Source organism: Phalangium opilio, unplaced genomic scaffold, assembly GCF_054372755.1.
Source record: "Phalangium opilio isolate 3A_F unplaced genomic scaffold, DU_Popi_V2 ptg000003l_1, whole genome shotgun sequence".
Classification (NCBI taxonomy): Eukaryota; Metazoa; Arthropoda; class Arachnida; order Opiliones; family Phalangiidae; genus Phalangium; species Phalangium opilio.
Window position 1 is genome coordinate 9,124,922 of NW_028324145.1, and position 22,403 is coordinate 9,147,324.

General features: G+C 37.8%; 4 protein-coding genes and 1 non-coding gene across 5 annotated transcripts; 2 read left to right on the forward strand and 3 right to left on the reverse strand.

Moving 5' to 3' along the window:
• Positions 1-475: 475 nt before the first annotated feature.
• On the reverse strand, positions 476-20,275 carry LOC149717628 (glutaminyl-peptide cyclotransferase-like). The gene is made up of 7 exons (XM_089840334.1): positions 20,134-20,275; positions 4,783-5,178; positions 3,165-3,314; positions 2,832-3,101; positions 2,122-2,301; positions 1,174-1,273; positions 476-1,113 (listed from the first exon to the last, which is right to left on the reverse strand). The coding sequence occupies exons 2-7, from the start codon at positions 4,909-4,911 to the stop codon at positions 806-808; spliced, it is 1,137 nt and encodes a 378-aa protein (XP_089696460.1). The 5' UTR covers positions 4,912-5,178; positions 20,134-20,275; the 3' UTR covers positions 476-805.
• LOC149717629 (nuclear exosome regulator NRDE2) lies at positions 9,979-18,522 on the reverse strand. The gene is made up of 6 exons (XM_089840325.1): positions 16,554-18,522; positions 11,927-13,205; positions 11,744-11,853; positions 10,442-10,566; positions 10,305-10,376; positions 9,979-10,206 (listed from the first exon to the last, which is right to left on the reverse strand). The coding sequence occupies exons 1-6, from the start codon at positions 18,340-18,342 to the stop codon at positions 10,021-10,023; spliced, it is 3,561 nt and encodes a 1,186-aa protein (XP_089696451.1). The 5' UTR covers positions 18,343-18,522; the 3' UTR covers positions 9,979-10,020.
• On the forward strand, positions 11,379-11,536 carry LOC149717630 (U12 minor spliceosomal RNA). The gene has a single exon (XR_016368476.1). It is a non-coding gene; the product is annotated as a U12 minor spliceosomal RNA (small nuclear RNA).
• Positions 18,592-20,377, forward strand: LOC149717631 (peptidyl-prolyl cis-trans isomerase-like 4). Its single transcript, XM_089840331.1, has 2 exons — positions 18,592-18,669; positions 18,748-20,377. The coding sequence occupies exon 2, from the start codon at positions 18,760-18,762 to the stop codon at positions 20,269-20,271; it is 1,512 nt and encodes a 503-aa protein (XP_089696457.1). The 5' UTR covers positions 18,592-18,669; positions 18,748-18,759; the 3' UTR covers positions 20,272-20,377.
• LOC149717632 (man(5)GlcNAc(2)-PP-dolichol translocation protein RFT1) lies at positions 20,363-22,209 on the reverse strand. Its single transcript, XM_089840330.1, has one exon. It carries the CDS (start codon positions 22,101-22,103, stop codon positions 20,496-20,498), a length of 1,608 nt encoding a protein of 535 aa, XP_089696456.1. The 5' UTR covers positions 22,104-22,209; the 3' UTR covers positions 20,363-20,495.
• Positions 22,210-22,403: the final 194 nt, after the last annotated feature.

Consider the following 22,403-nt stretch of genomic DNA (forward strand, 5'->3'; position numbering starts at 1 on the left):
TCTATCTATCTCATTGGTCGTAGATTATCGTAAGTTTATAAGATATTTTCCATAATTCATAAGATATGTTCCGTAAGTTTGTCACTAGTTACTGGGAGCTTGTCATGGAATGACGTAGGTCATAGATTCTGGTAAAGCGACGCCTGGTGAGGCACTGCGCGTGTCAAAGGCTTAGTACAAACTAAATCGGAACTTCTGAAGATGGACTGCAAACACCGAGACCGAATGTAATCAATTAATAATAATACTTTATTTAGTAGCAGACGTTACAGGCAACCACAGAAGGCCTAGGCCTCGCTTGTCGTTCTCGGTCTCTTCGTATAGGTAGCGTCATACTTATGGATGGAACATATCTTATAAACTTATGGTTACACGTTTAATGACGTAGGTAGAGTACTTTAAAGCGTCACCACTCACCTGGTGACTGGCGAGGCTCTGTAAAAGGCTTAATACCGAAATAAATGAATAAAAGCAATTATGCTTAAGCACCATTTAATTTATATTTAACAAGACAACAATTGAGACAAAAATTTGCTCTAAAAATGAACCAAAAATCGGTCAAAATATTATTTAAAAATACTGTTTCTTCTGACAATATTATTTACACTGTTTCCACAAAGAACAGAACTTTTCAAAACTGTTTTAATTGCTTCAAAATTTCCATAAAACTTAAATGGAAACTGTAAAAATAAACTTATTGGAATGTTTGAATTATTTAAAACATTTCAACTTTCATCAAAGTTGAAATAAATCTTTCTAGAGTCATTGAAACACTTTTAGCGTCCAACAATGTTTAATTACTTTTTCATTTGGCCATAAATTTACCATTTAGAAGTTTACCAGCATCCAAATGCAAATATTCCGAGACAAAAATACGTAAAATTTTATTAATATTAGAGATAGTGGGATGATGGAGGTTTTCCCGGTTATCCGAATCTTTGTGCCAAACGTGAGGGAATGGACTCGGAATAAGATGAATAATTGGTACTCCTCTTTTCATAAATGGTATATGGTCATCTTCAACGTGTGACCAAGATGTTTTCTCGTCAAAATAATCCGTATTCGTCACTGGAGGATGCCCTTCCATCAATTTTAATTGATTCATTTGTTGTTCTGAATGGGATTTTTTAATATTAATTAACTTAGAAGTTTATGATTTTTCTTAATTATTACCAATTCCTGGAAGACGCGAATAAATGGCGTTTGTTTCGGAGAAAAAGTTATAAAATTTTGGATTGGCTGTCCCTATCAGATCTAATAGAACCATGACATCCTAAAAAGAAAATTGACAAAAAGTTTATTAACTAATAACTAATTAGTTAATTAAAAAAAATTTGCGATTGAGGTAATAAAAAATAATTCTTAAAAGTCCTGGAAAAGTCAGGGGTTTGTTAGGGAATTTTAAAATGGTGGATTTTAGACCAGGGATAGATTTAATTTTACAAGTAGGAATGGAGAATGGTTAGTATTTACATCAGTCCGACTCACAGCCCACCCAGTATAGAGCCCCTCCCTCCAACACGTAATGTAACGAAAAGTTTAAATTATGTTATTGGCTCACTTAAACAGCTACGTTTTGATGACGTTACTGTCGGAGACGGCGAAAAATACGGAGGTAATTCCTTTTTTACCTCTGTCGCTATGACCCGCCTCTTCTTTCATACCCCCCCCCCGGTCCCATGGAAGGGGGTCCGGTACTTTGACGCGCGCCCACATTACTCTGTTCTTCATTCCTACTTCTAAAATTAAATCTATCCCTGGTTAGACTAATCATTATCAAAAGTATATAGGTATAAGAACAAAAAGTAAACACTTCGTTAAAACTTGTCCGCGCCGAGAAGCCCTAACTCCTTTATCCCTGAATAGTGTCGACCCCCCTCTGCGTAGATTACCTTCCCGACCGTGGCCCAGGTAATCTATACACTTTTGTCATTATGCATGACGAATTTTTTTCACCTCACGAATTTATAATCTATCACGCTGCGCCTTGGACCTAGCGCGGCCGCGAGCTTGACTTCGCGTTGCTACTGACCAATGAAATCATTGAACTGAAGCATTTATGGCGATCCCCTATTAAATATCGCGATGTCTTACAACAACTTTAATCAGTTGGTCACCTACCATTTGATCTAATCTAGAAACCATTGGCTCTCCATTTCTGACGCATCCGTCACCAGTTGGCGGCGTTCTATTCCATAATTCTGCTAAATGCCTGCTTCCGTACAAAGAGTCAGTTTGGGACCAACTACGGAAGGCTTCCTCTCCATCAAAGAAAAGAAATTGCAGGCTCAGATCTTTGGACTTGAGAATGATCAAAAATTTAGTTTTAAAAATGAAAACGAATCATTAAAAAAAATATATCATAAGTTTATAAGATATGTTCCATCGAGAACGACAAGCGAGAATTGCTTAACTACACGCGGTTTTACAGTCCATCTTCCTATTTAGTCTGTCCTATGCCTCTGACTTGCAGCTCCTCACCAGGCGTCGCTTTACGAGAATCTATGACGTTTCACCTACGTCACTTCGAGAACGATGCGTGAATTGACTACACGCGGTTTGCATGGTCCATCATCCTATTTAGTCTGTCCTATGCCTCTGACATGCAGCTCCTCACCAGGCGTCGCTTTACGAGAATCTATGACGTTTCACCTACGTCACTTCGAGAACGATGCCTGAATTGACTACACGCGGTTTTACAGTCCATCTTCCTATTTAGTCTGTCTTATGCCTCTGATATGCAGCGCCTCGACAAGGCATCATTTCAAAAACCAGTGACAAACTTATATGGAACATATCTTATAAACTTATGAAAAACATTAGTTAGGAACCTTGGCTTTTTGATCCAGGAGAGATTCGTGCAAAACTCTGGCTAAATGTATCATCATTGAACAAGGAACTGCCGAATCAGTCGCGCCGACAAACCGGTTCCCCCTGCTTAATTTTGAATCGTAATGGCATGCTAAGACCAATTGCCTACAAGTTTTGGGATTTAAAGTCGCGACAATATTTGTAAAGGGTTTTCTTCCTTCGGGAGTTCTGGTTGTAAAATAATCCTCTTCGATTGTCCAACCAAGATCGCTCATAGAATTAATTATATACTATAAAATAAATAATTATTCAAAAATTTTATTCGGGAATTTATGATAATTAAACGTGTATACTTCTTTGACTTGTCTGTGACCTTCGGTTCCAGGAACTCGAACTTTCAGGATGTTGTCTAATGTTTCGTTAAAATCCGAATGATGAATATGATTTGATTCCGCCAAGTATAACAATGATGGTTCGTCAAAACGTTTTAAATCATGTGTCCACTTTAAATTAAATTAAATTAATTAACGTCGTAATTAGTTTAATTTAATTTTATTACGTGTTTTAATTTTGCGTTGAAATCATTTTAAATAAATAAGTCTGTCATAAGGGTGCACTGTTCCTTGGGGTCAAACTGAGCGGGGAAAGTGACAAAGAACAGGGGGGAGGGGTCTATAACATTTGTAATTACGAAGATATGGGTTCCAAAACATTTATTGGCCCATTAAACAAGTAAATAGTGACGCATGTTGTAGACCACATGTTCTTTGATGTCACTTTCCCTTCAGTTTGACATAAAGAACACACCTTTTAATTTATGGCATACTTATCAAAAACACCGTGTACAAATATTTGAATTTAAAATTATTCTTTCTAAATTTCGAACAGGTTAAAGATGTTTTTGGAAAATTGAGGTTAAACTGTCTAACTTTGGGTGATGGTACTTGTAAAACGTGTTTGGGAAGATCAACTTGTAAAATTTAATTTATAAATATATATATATATTTTATAAATTGTTCGAGAATTTTGAAAAACAAGAAAAGAATGTATAAGACAGGACAAATTTTGATTTAATTTTCGTGTTTTGTAAAGAAAAAAGAAGTATATTTGAAGATATTTTATTTTAGTAAAAGGCCATGTAGATGTATCTTTGAAAAACATCGGATAATTTCAAGTTTTATGTACACTTTTTCTAAAAGTTTTATTTACATTAAATCACTTAATAAAAATAAACTGATCTGATAAAACTGTGGCCTTATAGTTTTTAATTTAGAACGTCAGAAACTTTATCAAAAGTATACACTTTCAACCCTCAGTAGCATATAACTACCCTAAACTGTCCTTGTCCTTCCTCTCTATGTTAGGTTAGGTTACGTCAAACTGCGGCGGTGGGGAGGGGGGGGGGTTGAATTAGTTTGCGGCCATCGTGTCAGAAGGTCAGAATTAAACTTCAGTACGGGGATTATAACTGTTCTGATAAAGACTGCAGCTTATAGAGGTTGTAAATTAAACACTTTTGCACCCTTAGAAAGGACCAAAATTTCTTATTCTATACCCGGTCAGTTTAAATGTCCCCTAAATAGCTATTTTTGCCCCACTAACCAAAAGACCGTTCTTCAAGAAAATTATTTGCCGTAGGCTACTGTTAAAAAAGGCATGTTTCCGCAAAAATATATAACTGTACTTTTCACCTATGTCCCATTAAACTTGTACTTCCTTTTCAATCCAAAAAAAAATTAAATATAAACTGACGTAAAACTTTCCCTTTTGTAAACGTAAAACTTCCAACACACGCAAAGCTACGATGCAAAAGTACCCCTACACCACTCTGTCTGTTCAAACGACCGTAAAACTATTGTTAAATTACATTTAATAGATATACCACTCATAAATTTATACTTCAACCCATTAATTAGCAAATATTACAAACACTAGAACCATAAATAACGTAAGAATTGAGTTTCACATTACCTTGCTTGACTGTTGACTCCAACTTACTGCGTTTACGCTCGGAGATTCGCGAAACGCTGCCCATAAAAACAATCGAAAAAGGGCGAAAACGGGTAAAAGAAATAGAGCTTGACCGTAACTAATTGTCATTATTACAAGGGATTAATTAAATATTCGTAAAATTATTTATTTGGCGGGTAAATAACGCGGGAAAACTATCACGTGCGTTAGATTAAAACAACCCCGTATCGCGGGAACTATAGCGAAAAGTCAGAAACACGCGTCAACTTCCGAGCGGCTCCTTTCATAGAATGACGGCGGAAACGTATCAGGTGCAGGCCCCCTGTGGCGACGCGCCAAAATGAATCCTCCCTCTTTAGCAGACGATGGAAAGAAACCAATAAGATTCAGTCGTAGCTGCATTTTTAAAGGAAAGATGAAATGTAAAATAAAATTACATTCCGTTTCAGGACGAATTAAATTACTAAATTAACTTTTAATAAAATTGCCAAGCAAACCTAGGTTTTACTTATAGTAGTTTTGTAATAATAAATGCATCTAATATATTAAAAGGAAGAGCACACATTTTTAGCCTTAATTAATACCAAAAATAAAATAGTTTTGAATACTTAATACTTAAAAAAACCTCTATAATAATAAGTAAAAACAATGTTTAGCTGTTTTATAATTAAATTACGTCAAATATTTGGTGTTCTTTCTTCTGGAAAGAAATTTAATAACGTGGAGCGACCGAGCGGAAAATGTATCACAGCTGACGGCAAAGGAAATAGCTTCCACAAAAACGAATACGAGGGGCTGGACAATATCTCTAATAAAACTCGATTTAAAATCTAAAATCTCCAATATTTACAATACAACGTAATTATATCAAAGTTAGTTTCTATGGTTGACTTGAAAATATTAAGTATTTGTTTCATATCGTGGGTTTTACCAAAATCCTTAAATTATTCTCTGCAAGTGTCCAACCTTTGCTTCAAGATCAGATCATGTACTCATGAACGTGGGCAGCTGATGGAATAACCGTTGTTGATGGCGTAAATAACTCAAGAGTATATAAACTCTGAGCAGCTTGGAAAGCAATGCATCTCTTTTGAAGGCCTCATACACACAAGTCTAGATCATTAGTTCAATACAGATGTCCTCCTGACCTGAAGTCTTACCCAGCCAATATTGAAGCACCGGTTTTTCTATGCAAATCTTTCCAAGCCGCTCAAAGACTACTACAGAAAAAACCGAGTAATGGCTTAAATGTTACGGAATTTCAGTAGTTCCAAAGGTTAAGCTTTGCGCTGCTTTCGTGGATCGATGATCATCGGTCAAACTGGTCCAACAGATATTATTAAAAACATAAATAGTCATTTTCCGAAGCGTGGGCGAGAGCGGATAGTGTGCAGTAGACAGGTGTTACCAGTCATTTGTGACGTGTGCAATTCAACCGCTATCTACAACAGACTGAGAAGCTTGTACAATTCTGTTTGTTTCTGATTCAGTGATCATTCAGTTCATAAGATATGTTCCATAAGTTTGTCACTGGTAACTTAGAAACTGGAGCTTGTCATGAAGTGAATGAGGTAAGGTCATAGATTCGAGGTAAAGCGACGCCTGGTGAGGCGCTGCATGTCAAAGGCTTAGTATACAGACTAAACAGGAAGATGGAAGTCCTACAAAATTAACCATCCGAGTGTAGCACTTCAATTCTCGCTTGTCGTTCCTAGAACTATCTCGAGCTGTAAGTCTCTACATTACGAAGTATAGATAATGTCACACTTATTGAACATATCTTATAAACTTATGATATTATGGAACTGAAGTTTCTAATATAAACTGCTAAATTTAATGAAAAGACAGACCCCCTTTTAGTTAATTTTGTCATTCGTTTCAAAATGAGAAACTCAATCTTATTGTTTTTCCCGGCACACCAAATAAATCTCAATCAATTGTTTCGTTCTGTTTTTAACAGGATTTGATTCTGAGTCTATTTTTAAAATAACTAGAAATACGTTGAGCTCTGCACTGGCTGAGCCGAGTGTATTGGATACGACAATATACTCCGCTTAAGCTCTGACAGAAATCCGACCCCGATATACACCCCGTGACCCCTGAAAACCCACGATATTAAATTTTAGAAACACGCCCACTCCTCTGGAAGAATATATAGATTTCTTTTCGTGGACGTGGTCACGTGCCACGCGCTCTGATGCTAGCCTACGAGTCGAATCTCTGGATAAGCCATTTCGATTGAAACCTATCGATAGGTTAGATTACCCCATTCACAACTGGTTAGTTTTAACGCTATTAAAGGCGAGGTCATTCTAACGCGGGAACTATATTGAAATGGTGTATTTGCCATTTGGAACAAGATGGCCCAAGGGCTGGGCCTTAATAGTAATTTTACACGGCTCACGTGACCCCCCGTATAGTTGACAACTAAAAACATTTCTGAAACACAATCGTGTATCCCTTTAATTTCTAATAACGTCACATTTCAAATAATATTAATGAAACTAAATTGTGCACCCCACTAAAGTATAATTTTTAAAAACCATACGAATCAAATAATGTATTTAAACAAAATCCTGGATCCCCTAAACCAGAAATCACTATGACCGTAAAGCGTCCCCTCTATTTTACGAAACCTAACCTAACCATCCAGCATAATCTCTGATGTATCACGCGCACAAAGTGCAGTAGTGCACGAAAATTATCATCTTGTTTCCCTTCACTCAAAAAAGCCCGCGAGATTTAAACTACCTTTCTTTCCTCTCTCTCCGAGCGGGATGCCCCCCTCCCTCTTCCCCCTCTCACTAATATACCAGGCAGGCAGTTCTCTCTCTACGCGGAGCTTCGTATCGCCACCGCGTACGCTAGCGATCTCTCTCTCTCATCGTAAGCGTACGTTTCGCGGACGCGACCGGTTTCCCTCTCTTATCGTAAGCGTTCGTTTCGCGGACGCGTCCGGGACAGGGACAGGGACAGGGGTTTTGGTGCCGTTTCTTAAATTTTACCGTAATTAAAATTACGTGTAAAATTAAAAAAGGGGAAGTATATACATAAGAAAGTGCCTTATATATCTTTATTCATTAGATTTCGTTTTCGTTGGGAGTCTCACAAATGGGAACTGGGAAGCCATAGATAAACACATGCTGGATTTATGAGAAAAGTTTTAGAATAAAAATACACTATAATAAAGGATTCAATTCAATTATTGTCGTCGTATTTCTAAGCCTTTTTGCGGCCTTATTTGAAGAACTATTATGATGCAAAGCCACCAAATTCGATTCTCTGATTGGCCACGCTTGGCCACGTGTTCTTATTCTTAGAAATTTACTAATATATTTCTTTCTTCGATTTTAATTAAAAATTGATTGATTGCTTGATTTTTATAAGTAAATTCTTCTAAAATTACATTCAATTAAAGGGTATGTTAGATGATAAGAGCATCACCCTACGGTACTACACAGTATATTTTCTCCATTTTTCTTAATTTCCGTTTGTTCGGGGAAACCATAAATAAAGAAGTACTCATAATTTCCTGCGGGAGACCCAAGTAGGTAGGGTAAGGGTAGAATTACCCTATTATCTGGCGACAGAGAAATATTTCGTGATAAAAGAGAGAATGGGTACTATTTTCTCTCCATAATCCCGCCGACTGAGACATATGTAGTTGCTTATACAGCACTGTAGCTAAATCCGCGATGAAATGTCTTTCATCATAGCCCTATAACGCGTAACGTAAGTACGGGTTTATCGCATCTTGGATGAGAGATGAGATGGAGTCGAAATCTAAATACCTATAACGAACCCTTTGTACCCCTATCATCCTCAATGGCGTTTGGGCAGGGTCGTACGGTACCAAAACGTCGACAAAGTCGCCCTCTGTGTCTAGCTTCTGTTTTAAAATGGCGATACGCGTCAGCACTTAACAATCCCCTCTACCAAAGGTAGGGACGCGCGCAAGGTACTATGGGGGACTTTCATTGCTGCACGTGGCCCATGAACATTCTTACTCCGTTCCATAGTCGAGTCAAGGGGTCGAGTCAGGTTACAGGTAGAGATAAAGATCACAGAAGACGATCGTTTCTGTTTATTTATATCTTTATTTAGTACCGGTAAGCCTTGTAGGTTTGTTTAGTATCCTTTTCAAATTGTTCCGGCATAAGCCTACTACCATATGCTCATAGCATAGCATTTCCTGGCGACTTATACTTATCGATGGTATGAAAGGCTTATGGCATAATATATTACAAGCGGGGAAATTACATTTACGAAAGTTAGATCAGGATCGACTTAGTTCTTGACCTTAAACAGATGGATGGAGAGCTTGGTTCCCGCAACTTCGTGGATTGGTTAAGAAAGGAACCGTGGTAACCATAGTTACGTGATCTTCGGGGGGGGGGGAGGCTGGAAATGATCGGCTGGGTATTTGCCAATTAATCGTCGTGTCGACAAGGGTCAACACTTAGGGAACAAGCTCTCTCCATTTATTATAGTCTCATGCACAACAGCCCACTCTCCAGACCCCGTTTCTGATGGAAATAAACTCAATCAAAATGCTGATTACAGTAAAGAGAAGAGATTGCGGTTCTCCATCCATCGCGGTACACAAGACTGCTTCCGGTTCATTCCCATATTACTTAAATAGAGAATGAATGTATTTATATACATCCATGAGTATACATAGTTCTCACAAGAGATTGCAGACTCGGAGATAAAGGCTAACAGTTCAGTTTCACCAGTCAGAACTGAACAAACTTTACTGACACTGCGCTGCGTTAGGGGGGTAGGAATTTTCTGTAGACCCTTGGGTTGAAACTATCGATGGACCTTTTCGAGGCAAGGGCAGGGGTAGATAACACTCAGTATCGGGACGTACAAGGGGGGTTGATACATTGTCATCCGTCTCTGCGCAGGCGCAAAAAAGCGAGATGGAAGGCAAAGTTTTACAATCGCCGTGACTCTTTCCCTCCCCGTTAGTTAAATCGAAATAGTCTATTGATTCACAGCTAAAAAGAGATATTTGCGAGCCAATCAAATTGTAATAAGTTGTAGGCAACTTCTCCTTTAGAAATACTAAGCTTTTATAAGAAAAGGGGTTCGATATTCATGAGTTTATATGAATAGATTCATGTCCAATCATTTGATATATTATTAATTAAAGAAAGTTCCGTTGTTGACTGATCAAAGATGAAAGACAAACACGATTGTATAAAATTTTATTAATATCTTTTTATAATATTTTTACAATAAATTTTCCTCGGTTGTCTCGGCATTGGCATCATCCGATTTGTTATTTATATTTTTATGTTCAATTAAAAGTTGAATTTCTTCCAACGGAGTTCGAACTCTTATTTCCTTTTCTGTTAATAAATCGGATATTTCCTCAATAATATCGGGAAAATATTTGGCGGCATCCAAATATAAAATCTGCGTATTTTAATCGAGGTTAATTTATCAAAATTTACATAATTACGAATAATAATAATTTATTTTGGAAATCTTTCAGCCTCTATTTAGTTAATTACTTTATGTCCGGGACATTTTTGTAGGCTACGATAAAATATCGCTTTGGCCTTATCACGACAACCTTGATCAACCTAAAATAATTAGTGATTACAAATTAGGCTTAAGAAATTATGGTGATATAAAGCGTACGGTGTACCTCGAATTTCATATACATTCGCCATAATAAAGGGCAACTCGTAACGGATGGGATGTTTAAAGCTCTTTCAAATAAATTTCTTATTTTCCATGATACGCCTATCTGAGGTATTTCTACATTTTCACCTTAAAATTAGAAAGATGTTTTTTAAGTAATAAAATCAACGCTTTATTTTGAAGAAAACGCCATTTATCTTGTATTAAATAAATTCAGACTGAATAGTGTCACATTCCCTTTAGTATTTGAACCGCCTACTGTGGTACAGTCTGACAGGTGTGTCTGATTACGCGCAATTCCCAGCGGGAGGATCCATAAGGGTGGAGAGATTCAAGGCAAAAGGGAAGCAAATGGCCTTGTCCGCATTACAGAGGCTTTACGTTTCCATAGTTCAGTCGCAAATAGGCTTATATCTTTTATCATAAGTTTATACGATAAGTTCCGTAAGTTTGTGACTGGTTAATTAGAGCTTGTCATGAAGTGACGTAGGTCATAGATTCTCGTAACGCGACGCCTCGTGAGGCGCTGTCAAAAGCTTTGTACAGACTAAATAGGAAGATGGACTAGAAAATTAACCAAGTGTCGTTCTCGAATCTCGAACTAGCTCTCAGTAAGTCTCTAGCATTACGAAGCATAGGGTAGTGCCATACTTATGGAACATATCTTATAAACTTATGCTTTTATCTACAATAAGTGCGAACATCGCTACATCTACGCTCCAACTCGAATCTCACAAAAAGGCGTATATTGAAATAACGCAGCCTAAAATGCGCAATTAAATTAAACTAAACTACGACTTAACGATGATTAGATAATCTACGTTAATTAACAAAGATAATTTGAAATTTTAAGCTTATAAAGTGGGATAACTTCCGAGGATACTGCTAACGTTAGCTATACAAGGAGATTTGATATTTCACTATATTTTATTACAATCTTCGTGCCTTAAACTAATGAGTAAGGAAAATAACAAGCCTTGGTGATGCGAGGCTTAGCTACCATACACAAAGTGTAGCCTCTAATTTTTAAAAGGGGACAGGTTGCCCTGTGGTGACTCGCCTACTTTAGCGAGATATCGCGGTAGTTGCGATCTACCCCTTCCTAATTAAACCAAAATTAAATAAAGCCATCTACCCCTTCCTAATTAAACCAGAATTAAATAAAACCCGTATTAAATTAAATCGTATCCATCTACCCCATCCCAATTAAAACCCTAATCACATCGTAGCGACCTACCCCTTCCCAATTAAACCAATAAAAATTAAAAACATCGCCTTATAAGGTAAAAACAACAAACATAATTACCATTATTTGTTGAATAATGATTAGAAATCCTTCTCCATTCACTAATAATTGCGTAAATCCATAAAATTGTGGAGTTTTTTGATTTCGAATTTAATAAACCAGCAAAAAATCTGCGTAGCATAAATATAACACGTTTCTTAGCTCGAAAAAGTTTCAAATAAACTATAATTCATGAAGTCCTACCTTCTAAGTTGTCTAGATAAATAAGAGGCACCTTCTATCTTTATAAACGAAGTTAGATGTGTAATATCTTCAGGATTAATTTCTAAAGCATGTTGTAGAGCTGGTCTTAACAGTGTTAGAGAAACGGAACCCATATTTAATAGATTAATCCGGCATTTGTTTAGATATTCCATATCAGTTTGATTTATTTTGAAACCATTTTCAGTCAATTTCGAAGAAATAATTGTATCCAATGGTTCAAGCGATTGTTGAAGTCCATAAGTAAAATACAGGAAGTACAAATAACACGAGAGACATAAGGCATACTCGGACACTCTTTCTCCAAATAAAACTTCCCAATCTGTCTGTTTAGCTTCGCAACTTTGCTCCCTTTCTTTTAACAAATTCTTGTAACCGTTTTTGGCTTTCAATAAAAGGGTTACTGGTATTTCTGGTTGTTTTTCGTAGTCCTCAACAAGAAATTTATCACCGGCCCCTAAAACTGTCAAGTATTGTCTGAATTTTGTCTGATTTTCATCAGAAACTGAGATTTTATCAAGGTCATTGTTTAGACCAGTAACGGTTTCCAAGGCCTGTATGGTAAACAGAAATAATTCACGATTGGCAGGGCTGATTCCGCAATGTGAGGCAAATATGGTACTAAAGGCGTTAAAAGTGTCCTTAATTTTGCCAGAAGTGTATTCCAATCGAGCGTAAATGGTCCATAGATATAAATCATTACGGTTATTCTCTTCTTTCAAGATATTCCTAGTAATTTTCTTCAAATTCTTGATTTGAGTGTTGAATTCCTTTTTGGTTTTACAGTTCGAAAGTGTTTCTTTGACGCAAAATGTTAAATAAACCTTATCAAGCTCTCTCTGGGTGACGAAAGGAAATTTGGGTTTAACTTGTTCCAGAAGGCGATTGACAAACGGTAATAAAGACTCTAATTTCGTTTCGTTCGAAAGATTAACAACTTCATTAAACAATTTATCCTCTAAGCTTTTCGAGAAGGAGAATGGAGTCAATTCTTGCTTTTCAATATTGACGTTAACACCCAAAAAACGTAAGAAACGTAGAATCAGGGAGACTTTAGCCTTCTCCGAATGAAGTTGAAATAAAACGGGGGACACATCTTCAAGAGTAACCATTCTTTCAGGGTCTTCGCATTCCTCATCAGTCCCTTCTTTTGGTCGCCATGGTAACCAATGATGTCTCTCTCTAAGATTTTCAAATTCTAACCAATACTCTACGCATGAAGCTTCATTTTCCATAATTTCATCCTCTTTTTCGTTTAAATCTAAATATTAAACTCGAAATTAAGTAAAAATAGGTTTGCAGGTGCTGATTACAACAAGTAACAGGTCCACTACACGCACTGCTCTGAGGTACGTTTGTAATAGACTATTCCATTAATCACTTGCAGAAAAACCAACGCAAAGGCGGGAGGCCGTTCTCGTAGGTTATATCCCTGGTGCCAAGTCTCTAGTAGAAACAGAGTTACGAGGCTGCAAAGTTGGGTCTAATGCAATTCCTATGGAGGGGTTGTTTGTTTACGTTTTGCTTAATTACTTTTCCCCTGTTTGTCGTAGCCCTAAGTTTATAGTATGGTTGGATGGGGGACAAATTGAACTATAACATACTCAAAGGACATCCCCGTATCTCTACTAGACCCAGAGTTACGAGGCTGCAAAGTTGGGTCTAATGCAATTCCTATGGAGGGGTTGTTTGTTTACGTTTTGCTTAATTACTTGGCCCCTGTTTGTCGTAGCCCTAAGTTTATAGTATGGTTGGATGGGGGACAAATTGAACTATAACATACTCAAAGGACATCCCCGTATCTCTACTAGATCCAGAGTTACGAGGCTGCAAAGTTGGGTCTAATGCAATTCCTATGGAGGGTTTGTTTACGTTTTGCTTAATTACTTGGCCCCTGTTTGTCGTAGCCCTAAGTTTATAGTATGGTTGGATGGGGGACAAATTGAACTATAACATACTCAAAGGACATCCCCGTATCTCTACTAGACCCAGAGTTACGAGGCTGCAAAGTTGGGTCTAATGCAATTCCTATGGAGGGGTTGTTCTTTTACGTTTTGCTTAATTACTTGGCCCCTGTTTGTCGTAGCCCTAAGTTTATAGTATGGTTGGATGGGGGACAAATTGAACTATAACATACTCAAAGGACATCCCCGTATCTCTACTAGACCCAGAGTTACGAGGCTGCAAAGTTGGGTCTAATGCAATTCCTATGGAGGGGTTGTTTTTTTACGTTTTGCTTAATTACTTGGCCCCTGTTTGTCGTAGCCCTAAGTTTATAGTATGGTTGGATGGGGGACAAATTGAACTATAACATACTCAAAGGACATCCCCGTATCTCTACTAGACCCAGAGTTACGAGGCTGCAAAGTTGGGTCTAATGCAATTCCTATGGAGGGGTTGTTTGTTTACGTTTTGCTTAATTACTTGGCCCCTGTTTGTCGTAGCCCTAAGTTTATAGTATGGTTGGATGGGGGACAAATTGAACTATAACATACTCAAAGGACATCCCCGTATCTCTACTAGACCCAGAGTTACGAGGCTGCAAAGTTGGGTCTAATGCAATTCCTATGGAGGGGTTGTTTTTTTACGTTTTGCTTAATTACTTGGACCCTGTTTGTCGTAGCCCTAAGTTTATAGTATGGTTGGATGGGGGACAAATTGAACTATAACATACTCAAAAGACATCCCCGTATCTCTACTAGACCCAGAGTTACGAGGCTGCAAATTTGGGTCTAATGCAATTCCTATGGAGGGGTTGTTTGTTTACGTTTTGCTTAATTACTTGGCCCCTGTTTGTCGTAGCCCTAAGTTTATAGTATGGTTGGATGGGGGACAAATTGAACTATAACATACTCAAAGGACATCCCCGTATCTCTACTAGACCCAGACTTACGAGGCTGCAAAATTGGGTCTAATGCAATTCCTATGGAGGGGTTGTTTGTTTACGTTTTGCTTAATTACTTGGCCCCTGTTTGTCGTAGCCCTAAGTTTATAGTATGGTTGGATGGGGGACAAATTGAACTATAACATACTCAAAGGACATCCCCGTATCTCTACTAGACCCAGAGTTACGAGGCTGCAAAGTTGGGTCTAATGCAATTCCTATGGAGGGGTTGTTTTTTTACGTTTTGCTTAATTACTTGGCCCCTGTTTGTCGTAGCCCTAAGTTTATAGTATGGTTGGATGGGGGACAAATTGAACTATAACATACTCAAAGGACATCCCCGTATCTCTACTAGACCCAGAGTTACGAGGCTGCAAAGTTGGGTCTAATGCAATTCCTATGGAGGGGTTGTTTTTTTACGTTTTGCTTAATTACTTGGCCCCTGTTTGTCGTAGCCCTAAGTTTATAGTATGGTTGGATGGGGGACAAATTGAACTATAACATACTCAAAGGACATCCCCGTATCTCTACTAGACCCAGACTTACGAGGCTGCAAAATTGGGTCTAATGCAATTCCTATGGAGGGGTTGTTTGTTTACGTTTTGCTTAATTACTTGGCCCCTGTTTGTCGTAGCCCTAAGTTTATAGTATGGTTGGATGGGGGACAAATTGAACTATAACATACTCAAAGGACATCCCCGTATCTCTACTAGACCCAGAGTTACGAGGCTGCAAAGTTGGGTCTAATGCAATTCCTATGGAGGGGTTGTTTGTTTACGTTTTGCTTAATTACTTGGCCCCTGTTTGTCGTAGCCCTAAGTTTATAGTATGGTTGGATGGGGGACAAATTGAACTATAACATACTCAAAGGACATCCCCGTATCTCTAGTAGACACAGAGTTACGAGCCTGCAAAGTTGGGTCTAATGCATTTCCTATGGAGGGGTTTGTTTCTTTACGTTTTGCTTAATTACTTGGCCCCTGTTTGTCGTAGCTCAAAGTGTTTAGTATGGTTAGATGGGGGACAAATTGGGCTATAACATACTCAAAGGACATCCCCGTATCTCTAGTAGACACAGAGTTACGAGCCTGCAAAGTTGGGTCTAATGCATTTCCTATGGAGGGGTTTGTTTCTTTACGTTTTGCTTAATTACTTGGCCCCTGTTTGTCGTAGCTCAAAGTGTTTAGTATGGTTAGATGGGGGACAAATTGGGCTATAACATACTCAAAGGACATCCCCGTATCTCTAGTAGACACAGAGTTACGAGCCTGCAAAGTTGGGTCTAATGCATTTCCTATGGAGGGGTTTGTTTCTTTACGTTTTGCTTAATTACTTGGCCCCTGTTTGTCGTAGCCCATAGTCTTTAGTATGGTTAGATGGGGGACAAATTGGGCTATAACATACTCAAAGGACATCCCCGTATCTCTAGTAGACACAGAGTTACGAGCCTGCAAAGTATAGTCTGCCAACCAAGATTCAACGCCAGACTGAGTTCACACGAGTTTACTACACGTGGAAGGAGGCTAGCCAACTCGCACTATCTCTAGGCGCGAAGGAAATAGCCCAAGAAGGTGACCTCCACGCCCATGTGGTGTAATTGCTTCTCTCTTGGAATTAATGTAATGGTCTATGCCCCCATATATTGCGAATACCATCGCAGAGTTCAACAAACAAGACTCAGAGGAGATGTGTGATGACGCTTTTACTTCAGCAACTATTGCTAACCTGCAAAACCAACTGTATGACATTCTGAGAAAGATTTCTGCGCAAAGACTTGAGCCCATCCTTGAGCTCCCTCCTCTCCAACTCTTGCCATTCCACTGTCCCAGAATGGCTCAAAAAAGGTTACTCTTTCATTGAAGGTAGTTTCAGGTGGCAGTGTTGGTTCAAAAAGGTTAAATTCAATTAAAGCTTGATATGTCGCGACTGATCTTTCAGTCAGACCATTCTCTCTCAGAAACCAACAATAATTGGCAAATAAGCCCAATAGGTTTTCTTCGAGCTTAGGGTCAATGGTAAGGGTATGGAAAGTCCCTTGCAAGATACTATTTAAAGTAGAGATCGCTTTGACATAAGCTTTTACTATCGACGTAACGGTGAATGAAGTCAAATTTGATTTTAAAAACTCGATATAATGAAGCCAAACATCGGGATTTCCAGCTTGAACAAACGTTAGTTTCTTCCATTCAGCCAAAACTTGGGTTCTGGGCATCACTTGGGAGCATATTTCCATCCTCTGTACCGCTAACTTTAACATTCTAGGATTGTTAGCCAATGCTCGGTCCAAAATCGCTAATTTCTTCTCCAAAAGAGCTTTATTAATATTGGTCGAATTTGAAATTTGATCAGATTCGTAAGGATTTGAAGTAGCGAGTTCGTCTTGAAAGGCGACAAACTCCATCCATAAATCTTCATCCCCAGGATTTTCCCTTAAAGCTTCGTTAAAAGTTTGGGTTCTTTTATAAAATTCAGTTTCCCGTTTCTGCTCTTGTAGAGTTGGGTCAGCGTTAAGGGCTTCTTTACCAACACCAGCTAGATAAGAGGTTGTCGCCGCGTCATAAACCCCCAAGGCATTAATGTCACTATGGCTTTTCAAACTAATACTGTCTGAAAAGGACTGTTTTATGGAAATATAACTGGCATCTTCGTTTACTCTTAATTCTTTCATGGGTACAACGGGAACTGGTGTTTTTGAAATGTTTCTCGATACATTCTTTTTACTGAAGTATCTAGCGTCTTTATCCTTCTTGAGGAACTTCTTGCTCCTCTTTTCAAGTAGTAAAAGATCATTTTCAAACTCCCTAGGCGCGCCAAGAGGGACTAAAGGGTTCCTATAATACTTGGCAATATGAACTTTATAGAAAGAATCAAACTGAAAATTTTCCCTGTCTGGTTTAGGGTCAAGCCGATAAGCTCTTTCTGATGCCAACCCTGTCTCCTCAATGAAGACCATCTTAGATAGTTGGCCATATAAAGAGTCATCCTGTTTATCCTCATTATCTTTGAGTTTAATGGGTTTAATTTCCTCATTGTCCGAGTCTCGTTTACGTTTGTGTTTCCGTTTTTTAGGTTTTTTGACCTTTTTATCGAGTTTCTCTGATTTGGTAGTATTATTGTCTTTTGATACTGAAGGTTCTACGATAGGTTTTGATTCAACAACTGGGGTCTTAAAACTGGTATTGGTTAACCAATCGAATGATTGAGCTTGCGAAGTTGTTTGTTCAACAGTTTTTTTGGGTTCGCAGAGATTATAAGCGGGGAAAAGACCCGAACTGGGCTCCGAGTTGACCTCTGAAGCGTTCCAAGTAGGAATTGAAGTTTGACTTACTTTATTAGGATTATAAGCAGCGAAAAGCGACGGTTTAACTGGTTCCTGCGTGGAAATATCTTCCTTGATCATGGAAGATCTTGAAAATCTATGGTTTAATCCTTCTTCATCATCATCTTGCATTTCATTTTCAGATGAACTTGAACTTGATATTATAACAGACTCATATTCTTCTCCAGACGACATTTCAATAATTTTTAGAAAAATAAAATCACTTCCAACTATTTTCGACAGTTAAATGTAAGTAATACGCGAGGCCTTTGAAACTGCAACCGAAACCGAACAATACACGAAGGGTAACACGTTGTTCTAATGTCTATGGTAATACGCGTAACCGTCGAACGGAACGTACGTACCGACGTTCAAAGTTTAGCAGACGACGCTAAGTAATGACCTCAATAATTCCCCAAAAGGTGGCAGGAAAATATTTTCCAATACTAAATCATTGCGGGCAAATAGAGATACCGTACGTACGTAGTGCCCATATACAATACAACTCTCCTCTTGTCGAAGGTTTGTACGGTTTTAAACTAATTTTAAACTATAAACTTTTAAGAAATATAACTTAATTTTTAAAATTAAACACCCTAGAAACGAACCACCATGGCCGTTATTTTGGAAACTACATTGGGCGATATAACCATTGATTTATTTGTAAACGAGAGACCAAGAACTTGCATGAATTTCTTAAAACTATGCAAGATAAAATACTACAATTATTGCTTGTTTCACAAAGTTGAAAGAGGGTTTACAGCCCAAACTGGTGACCCAGAAGGTACTGGAAGAGGTGGAGAATCTATATTCAGCCACCTTTACGGTGATCAAGCAAAATACTTTGAAGCTGAAACTAAACCGCGTCTAAAACACGTCAACTTGGGAACACTTTCCATGATAAACAATGGTCAAAATATGCACGGTTCTCAATTTTTTATTACCCTGGCTGAAGATTTGGACTATTTGGATGGGGATCACACTGTTTTCGGTCAAGTTGAAGAGGGATTGGAAACGTTACAAAAAATAAACGAAGCTATATGCGATGAACATCATCGTCCTTATCAAGATATTAGAATTTCTCATACGATTATTTTAGAAGACCCTTATGACGATCCTCCTGGTTTAAAAATCCCAGACGCTTCCCCGGAATTAACGGAGGAACAAATTAGATCTAGTGGTAGAATAGGAGCTGACGAAGAAATTGATGATACAAAGGGGAAATCAATGGAAGAAATAGAAGAAGAAATTCAAGATAAAGAAGCTAAAGCTAGGGCTACTATTTTAGAAATGGTTGGGGATATACCCGATGCTGAAGTTCGACCCCCTGATAATGTACTCTTTGTTTGTAAATTAAACCCCGTTACAACATCGGATGATCTTGAGGTGATATTCTCCAGATTCGGCACTATCGTTAGTTGCGAAGTAATTAAAGATAGGAAATCGGGGGAATCTTTGCAATACGCCTTCATAGAGTTTGAGAAAGAGGAAGATTGCGAAAACGCTTATTTTAAAATGGACAATGTCCTAATTGATGATAGAAGAATTCACGTTGATTTTAGCCAGTCTGTTGCCAAGTTAAATTACCAAGAAATGAAACAACACGCCAATAAACTCATGCAGTTTAAAGTTAAAGATCGCGCCCAACCAAATAGGTCTGCTCAAAGTGGCAAAAAATATGATTTGGTTTTTGAAGATGATGCCCCAGTAAGCTCAAACGCGGCTTATAAAAATCTAAAGAGGAGTATAAAGGATGAAGAGAAACGAGTTAAATACTCGAAGAAAGACTCCTCTAAAAAATCTCGGCGTCGCTCCGCGTCTAAATCTAGATCCAGGAGTGGTAGTAAAGACAGAAAAACATCTTCCAGAAGTCGCAAAGATTATAGGGACCAAGATAGACACAGAAATTCAGGGTATCCCAGAGCGAATCGTTATGATAATAGGGGTGGTGGTAGTGGTGGGGGCAATGAAAGAGATTCTACTCACCACAGAAGGGACGCGAAATTTAGGCCTTCTAAGAGATCACGAAGTTCAGATAGTGGTGATAATGAGCGCCAAAGCCAAAGAGATAACAGAAGACACCATAATGACCATAGACCTCGGGATAGGTATTCCAGGAAGTGATTACGTCAAGTCAAACTTTTCATTTGTATCTAACCTAAAGTTTTGATGAAAGATTTGTTTGTATTTATAATAAATAAATAAATAAACAGTCTTTTGCTTCAATATATATATTGTTATTTAATTTTGTTGGAATAATTTTCAAACATGAACATGCTTTTAAATTCTTTATATTAACATATCCCGTACGTTTCATCCAATTTTTTTAAAATTACAAGAGAAACCATTCAATCAACTTTCTTTCTCGCGAAAAATTCTTTTATAAACATTATCAATTCTTTTTCAAAATAGTATATGGCCATTAGAACCCCAAGCAAACACACTCCGCCAACAGAAACGTGTAAGAATAGATAGATTAACCCTTTGGAATAGTTAAAGTAGGCACCAGTATGCCACGTTAATTGATTGGAAATGACTAAAACAACTACGATCCATTTATTTAATAACAAACCGCTCAGCGGATTGGAAGACTCGAAATAACCGGCGATGTATCGTAAGCTATGGCCAATTCTAATAGCCATGTTCAAACAGTTGGCCAAGATAAAACCCACACTACCTAAGGCTATAGTTAGGTAATAGGCCGCAATCAGGAAGACAACTGATAAGTACACCATTATTTTGTTATAGCTCTCTATACTCTGACTAGTGACGGTCGCGAAGACGAAACATTCTGTTGGCCCATTAATGGCCAAGAACATTATGTAAAAACAATGCCAGGATAAAAGTGTCGGTCCTATTCCATTTGCTAAAGTTAAACCCCCATAAATGTATAAAGCCACTGAAGAGAAGCTTGGCCCAAAAGTCAAAATAATCGCTCCCAATAAGAGCATTATTTTCATCACATTCTTTAAAACTCGAGCAATATCACTACTTTCTTCTTTGGGTTGACCTCTATTTAGGGATTGGGCAAAAAATAAATAGCTATTCTCTTCTATAGGTTGAAAAATAAACCTAGCAGCTAAAGAGCCCAAGTTATTGACAATATCATAGATTCCTTGTTCAGAAAATGAAAGAATGTTAAAAATGGTCATTATGTAGCGTTCCCCTTCTGTCAGGAGTTGCTTTACAATAGTTTGTTTAAAGAAACTGACAGTCAGTACGATTAGTTCTTTGTCAAACCAATGGTCATGGGTTTTTGAAGGGAACAAGTTTCGAAATGATTTAATTACAAATTTTTCTTGATATTGTAGTTTAATTACGTAAATGTAATAAATAGAACAGTAGATTGAGGATGCTAAGAGTTGTCCACATGAAAATGCAGCCACTCCGTGATTAGGAAACCTAACAACAGCCAATCCCATAAAGAGGCAACGTATAGTCAAAGATATCCCTTCAGCAACAATCCTCAGTTTAACAAACTGGGAAAGTTGAGTTATTACATAAAGAGGTTCGGCTAACATTTCGAGAACTACACTTAGAACCATGGCATCCACGCCAAACTGGTAGCTCAAAATAATATCTGGATTTGGTTGAGATAGAACATTTAACCAGATATATCTCAAAGCCACACCACATACAATTGATATTGGCACACTTAGCCACGTCATGTTTACAATCAATGGAAGAGAATCTTTTGACTTATTACTTAGGCTTGCCCTTCGGAAGGCTTCCCTAGTCAAAAATTGAGTTGTACAGTACAAAAGAGTTAACCGTACATTGACAACTCCCAAAACATCTTTGCTGACATAATGCACAATGAAGGCATTTGTGAGAAAAGTTACTACACGCAAAAGTATTTGCAGAATAATGTTATACGACGTGGAACGCGCAACATTTATCAACAATTCATTTGATTTAGTATCACTATCACTTTTGGTTGCAACGGGTGAACTCATTTTTCTTTCGTCTTTGAGTTTGAAATACGCGGTTTCGCGACCAAGGCTTAGCGGTTATAAAACTAACTCCAGCGCTTCAAAAATTGCCTAAAACTAATTTAATACCTGGGAATATCTTGAATTCTTCGTTTCCATTTATAGTTGATAGCTTTATGTATTAATTTTACGATAATTCGACTTTAATTAAGGTTAATTTTATGATAATTAATTAAATAAAAACACTACAGACTTCGAAAAACCGGCACCCGCGAGAAAAAAGTGACAGTTCAATTTTTTTGAAATTTATTCACCAATAGAGGG